This window comes from Elephantulus edwardii, unplaced genomic scaffold, assembly GCF_000299155.1.
Source record: "Elephantulus edwardii isolate Elephantulus edwardi_28Jun2011 unplaced genomic scaffold, EleEdw1.0 scaffold00226, whole genome shotgun sequence".
Classification (NCBI taxonomy): domain Eukaryota; kingdom Metazoa; phylum Chordata; class Mammalia; order Macroscelidea; family Macroscelididae; genus Elephantulus; species Elephantulus edwardii.
Genome location: NW_006399976.1, coordinates 2,585,893 through 2,592,135, shown reverse-complemented (window position 1 = coordinate 2,592,135; position 6,243 = coordinate 2,585,893). Strand labels below are relative to the sequence as shown.

Sequence of the window (6,243 nt, the reverse complement as noted above, 5' to 3'; positions counted from 1 at the left end):
ACTGTCACAGGCTTCAGCATCACAGTAGCCACGAGTTACCTCTGTACAGCAACGCACAGACCAATGCTATACCATACAGTTAGATAGAATAGACTATTTCACAACAGCAACACTCAAGAGTTTCACCATAGTACTTGTTCCTTCTTCCAAATTATCCCAAGGGTTATTTGATGTGGACCCAGAATTTCATCTGTACTGCCACAAAATTTGCATAATAGAAGACAAAAGTTATATTATCAATTTCACAGCTTATATAAAATAGATTTGACCACCTATCCTCTAAATATATATATATATATATATTCTAGAGAGAAGGCAAAATGTTTAGGTTTGCAAGCCTTTTGGTGTAGGCAAATATCTCTTGGTGAAATAAGACTAGACTCCACAGATTTAATACTCTAGATTGTGAGTAAATAGCTCTGGTGCAATGTTCATTCTCTAATACTGAGGGAAAGTTGTCACTTAATGCAGCCCAGGTTGTCACATATTTATTTTTTTCCTTCTCAGAAAAGCTTCCTTATGTCGGAAGATGTAAATATCTATGGACTATTGAATCCTCCTAGGATTCAATTCACAGGAGCAAATGAGAACAGAAAAGAAGCCTGTATGTTGGGGGCAATAAGAGAGGAAGAAGATGAGATATTTAGAGCTGCAGGTTTCTTGATAAAAAAATGGGTGTTTGCAGATGATCTTAGCTGTAGTATCAGCTTCAACTCCTGATCATCCTGTGCACTGCAGAGAAATACTGCTTATTTTTGTACAATCTTCATTGTTACTGGTAGACTTGAGTCTAGTGTTATAGTCACTATGTCTCCCAAACTAGTAATTGTAATCTGTAGAGTTTTTGTTAGTTAATTTTTGGAAACAGATTTCCAGGCTTTGTTCCCAATCTGTATTAGTCTAGAAGTTCATGGATCCTCAGAAGCGATGTTATTAAGAAACGGTGATTTTTTTCCTTTTTTTTTTTTTTGCCTTGTTTCCAGGATGAAAACGGGAAAAGATTGTCAGATGAGGATATCCACGCAGAGGTTGAAACCTTCATGTTTGGGGGTAAGGGCAACAAAATGGAATTTCACTGAGTGCAGAGGGTGGCTGTCTGTCTCCTTCTCAGGGTCTTTAAAGATGAAATGATCATAAATCTATTCCACTATGCCTCACCTCTCCCATCTTCCATAAGGACCTTAATAACAGGAGGCTGTCCACACTCTGGTGCTGAAGCAGTCAGTGACCTGAGGTTACCATTTGCCCCCTCAGGTCATGATACCACAGCCAGTGGCCTCTCCTGGGTCCTGTACAACCTTGCCAAACACCCCGAATATCAGGAACGTTGCCGTAAGGAGGTACAGGAACTCCTGAAAGACCGTGGGTCAGAGGAGATTGAATGGTGAGTACAGGCTTTCACAACTTATGTCTTGAGCCCCCTTCTCTTGGATCTACAGGGGGAAAGGAAAGATATTTCTGGACATGCTTCCTGGGTTTGTTTATTGGGGGTTTTTTAGCGAGAATAGAAACAGAGGTAAGAATCGGGGTATAGTTGCTAGCCTGGTGGTTTTTATTGTTGTTAGGTGCAATCATAGCAACAGTATGACCATCAGGTCTGAATTCTGTCTTATCCTATGACTGTCCCATTATTTATGACATATTTGAGCACATTGCTGCAGTCACTGTGTTGATCCATTTGTCTGAAGATTTTCCTCTCTTTCCAAGCACGATGTCCTTTTCTAAAGAACAGTCTCTCCTAATAATATGCCCAAAGTATGTGAGACAAAGCCTTGCTGTCTTTGCTTCCAAGAAGCACACTGGCTGTACTTTGTCCAAGAAATCTCTTCATTCTTCTGACAGTCCATAGGCTATTCAGTGCTCTTCCCCAACACCACAGGTCAAAGGCATCAATTCTTCTGTCATCATTACTTATTATCAGTGATTAGATGCACAGCAAGTGATTAGATGACCTTGGGCTTCAAACTGACGTCATTGCTCTACTGTAATTTGGAGAGGTCCTAGACTGTAGACAGGCATTATGCAGATGACACAACCACACTAGCTGAAAATGAGGAGGACTTGAAGTGTTTGCTGTAGAAGATCAAAGACTACAACATTCAATATGGATTGCATCTCAACATCAAGAAAACAAAATTTTCACCACTGGCAACATCATGATAGATGGAGAAAAGATTGAAATTGTCAGTAGTGTCATCTTACTTGGATCAACAATCAACAACCTTGGTACAGCAGTCAGATCAGGAGACATATTACATTAGGAAATGCCACAGTCAGGGACCTAGTGTGGTTAGTAGGATAAAGGTACCATTATTCTTTTTATGACAGCTCTGTAGTAGGTCTTACATCTGGTATAATTAGAGTCCTCTCTTTCATGATTTCTCTATTCTCCAGAACAATTCTAAAATAAGTTTGTCAAGTTTAACAAAATAAGCTATATCTTCATTTGCATATAATACATGCTTGTCTTATGGAACATGGAACATTTGGGGGTTATATTAACATATACTTTCCAAGAATATAGAAAGGTTACATTTTTTTTTGTTGTTAGGTGCCATCAAGTCAAATATGACTCATGGGATTCTATGAACAAAAAATCTGAACCCTGTTCTATTCTGTTACTAAAAAATATCCTATCAGCTTTTAAAGGAGTAGAACGTGTATAAGGATCCAAGAAGGGTAGGGAAAGGTTGGAAGCAGAGGGATGAGGATATGCAGGGGCATGGGGGGAATTAATCATGGGTTTGTACGAATTGATGGGGGTGGTGAGGAAAATTGAAAGAATTTGTTCTTGAAAACAATATATTTGAATTTTGTAAACAAACTAGTAGACAATTTTAAAAAAGGAGTAAACAGTGTCTGCTTCAAGATGTTATACATACTTTGCTAAAAGAACTCTTTGATACTTTTGTTACTGTACGAAATAGTATCTTCTATTGATACTTCATTTATATCAAGTGAGATATTTGAGTTCATTTGGAATCACACTTTCCATATTTATTGTTAAATTCATGCAGAAAAGCTACAAAAATATTGCATTACACCTTCCACGCCACCTCAGCACTTACCCAATATGACTTTTCTGATGCTTAATCACTTTTTCTGAAATTTCTACGTGGTGAGAACATTCATTAGAAAGTGTCACTCATTTCAGCAAGTTCCCCATTTACAACTCAGTAACACAGATTACATTCTTCAATCTACATGACCATTCTTAGTATTTTTTTTTTCTGAACCACATCACAATTCTAACCTCAGGTTTCCATAAGCAATAAACTACACCTCTCTCCCCTCCTCCAGTGTCTCTGGTAACCACTGATAAGCTTTGGTTTCCACATGTTTGCTTTTTTCCCTGTGAGACCATATAGTATTTGTCCTTTTGTGACTGATCAATTTTACTCAGCATAACATTTGGGTCTATCCAAGCACCAGAACTTAATTTCTTTTGATTCCTTTGTGTACATATATCACATTGTTTACAGTTCATCTAATGCTTAGTGTCTGATATATTTGAAACTTATTGTTATGGGGAGTGAAGGTCAGAAGGGGTGGTACAATAACAGTAGGGGACTGGAAAGTAGTCGTTGCTCCCAAATTAATTTCTCTAGAGTTTATTTTTAGGGATGACCTGGCCCAGCTGCCCTTCCTGACAATGTGCATCAAGGAGAGTATGCGGTTGTATCCCCCAGTCACGACCATCTTCCGCTGCTGTACCCAGGACACAGTGCTTCCAGATGGCCGGGTCATCCCCAAAGGTGCCCACAATGGCAAGGGAGAGGTACTGGGCAGGAAGAGGGCTTATTGGGTGGCATGGCTATCTGACTGTCCATTCTCCCACAGACACCAACTGCCTCATCACCATCTTTGGGACTCATCATAACCCCTCTATTTGGCCAGACCCTGAGGTACTGTCTTTTCCCACCCATCCTTATTGACCATAGGAAGGTGAAGAATGGGCAGGAAATGCTGGGGCTGTCCTAGGAGATCCCATACTGCAGCTCTTTCTCTCCCACCCCACCTCCAGGTCTATGATCCCTTCCGCTTCAACTTAGAAAACTCTCAGAAAATGTCACCACTGGCTTTTATTCCCTTCTCTTTCGGGCCCAGGTGAGACTTGCAGATGACTGAGATGGACTGGGTGAAGAGAGGGGTCTGGGCCTTTGCTAGGCCTGACCACAGTGGGACCACAGCGGGAGTAGTTTCAGGTGGTCCAATTTGCATCCCCCTTCTCTGCTCTTCTCTGGAGCTTTGGACAAAGAATCTAAGGAATCTGGAAGGTGAGATACAAGGAAGGGTAACTGGTTGCACAGAGTCCCTTCCCTGCCTATTAAGTTAATAATTGGACAGTCAACTAAGCTCAAGGGACACAGAAGGCCTCCAAAGAGTCTCGAATTTGGTCAGCCTTCCTTTTTATTTGCCCTTCATGCTGAGTAGGGTTGAGGGTTGGATCCCAGCTAGGGTTCCAGACATTTTGAACACTAAATGAATGTCTGGCATATAATCAGACCGTTGTCCTGCTCTCAGGAATTGCATTGGACAAAAGTTTGCCATGGCTGAGATGAAGGTGATCCTGGCTCTCACATTGCTGCGTTTTCGCATCCTGCCTGATGACAAAGAACCACAGAGGAAGCCGGAGATTGTCTTACATGCTAAGGGTGGGCTGTGGTTGCGAGTGGAACCACTGGCTAATGGCCTGCAGTTGTCTCCAGCCTCTTAGACCCACCCAATTCACCCACCTATTTTAGCAGAATCTCAGAAATAAAATTCTATTGTCACCTCTGCCTGAGCATCCATTGGGAGCTTCCCTCTGCCTGAGCTTCCCATGGGGGGTGGGGGGAACCTCAGGCATCTGGGCTGGCAATGGCTGGTTGGCGATCTGGTTGATCTTTCTGAATCCAAGACCTCAGACACTGCCCACAGGTTCCCCTAGACTATCTTAATGATGTAATAAATCCAAGGATAATAGAAAGCACTAAGAGGTATTTGAGCAGTAGAGGGACGAAAATTGAAGGTAGACTTAAGGCATAAAATTGAAGCCTTGTATCACTGAGGGATACCTAAAGTGCCCTCTCCTCTAAGCTATGGGTCTACTCCAAGAAGAAGGCCCTTGGCTACTCAGAACACCAAGAAAAGGGGTTCATACAGCCCATACCCAGGCAAACTATCCAGAACTCTTAGTTCCCTCCCTGCCGTTGTCAATGACCAACTTCTTGCTAGCTCTACCCATCCCAGTGGGTATGGGCCAAAAATGGCTCTTCCTTCAGGAACACCCCTTCTTTTGCCTTTAGGCCTCTGGTTGCCGTGCCACCTAGTAAACAGATATGGCCTGAGTTCCATCATATGACAGATAACTGCCATGAGAGAGTCAGAAGGAGGCTCATCTCATCCGTCACATTCAGATTGCTCCTTCCATCCAGCCTCAGGCTCAGAGGACCAGATTCATCTTATTTTGAGTTAATAGAAACAGGACGTCTTAATATCCAAAGCAATTCTAACATAGGAAATAAAAGACCACAAGAATGTGGACCTGTAGAATCAGACTCCTTAGATTCAAGTGAACTCTCATCTCTGTATCTGTTTCTTTCCCTATATAATGAGGATAAAAGGAGTATCTTCCACAGGCTTTTACTGGGGACTGAGTGTGAAGGACTTAGAGCTGTGCTTTGCGCTCAGTAAATGCTGCAAGAGGGGTTTCTTAGAGGGGTTTCTTGACCTCCAAAAGCCTGCTGCTTGCAAGACAAAACATGTTTGTTGATTTTCATGATTATTATCTCTGCCACAAGTTTCAGAGTGTAACAGGACTTCAAAAGGAAAAATTTGAAGCTCGGTGCTCATTTTATCAGTTCTTCTCCCTGTAGTGCATGCAGAACATTTGTTGTTCCTGGGACAGTGGAGCACCTGGAGATGCAACAGCTAAGGACATCTGGGAAACAACAGATAATATCTCAAAATAAGAACCTGCTACAAATATTGATATCACATTATAGCCTAAGGAATTCAGCACCACTGAATCCCCCCCCCCTTGCTCCACTCCAGTATATATTGTGGTTGTTGTTGTTGTTAGGTGCTGTCGAGTCACTTGTGACTCATAGTGACCCTATGTACAAGAGCCTTAAACCCTGCTCTATCCCTTGCCAATCTCATTGTCTCTGATATGCCTATCCTCATTACCCCAGTGACAGAATCAGTCCATCTCATCAAAGGTCTTCCTCTCCTGTGCTGTCTCTCCACTCTCCCAGGCAT

General features: G+C 42.1%; 1 protein-coding gene across 1 annotated transcript in view; it reads left to right on the top strand.

Moving 5' to 3' along the window:
• The window catches only part of LOC102870214 (cytochrome P450 4F8-like), an 18,872-nt gene extending 14,155 nt beyond the window's left edge, over positions 1-4,717 (top strand). The window contains exons 5-10 of the mRNA XM_006898333.1: positions 984-1,050; positions 1,255-1,384; positions 3,622-3,755; positions 3,841-3,905; positions 4,025-4,107; positions 4,525-4,717. Coding sequence (XP_006898395.1) covers positions 984-1,050; positions 1,255-1,384; positions 3,622-3,755; positions 3,841-3,905; positions 4,025-4,107; positions 4,525-4,717 — 672 coding nt within the window. The remainder of the gene's footprint in view (positions 1-983; positions 1,051-1,254; positions 1,385-3,621; positions 3,756-3,840; positions 3,906-4,024; positions 4,108-4,524) is intronic.
• The last annotated feature ends 1,526 nt before the right edge of the window (positions 4,718-6,243 follow it).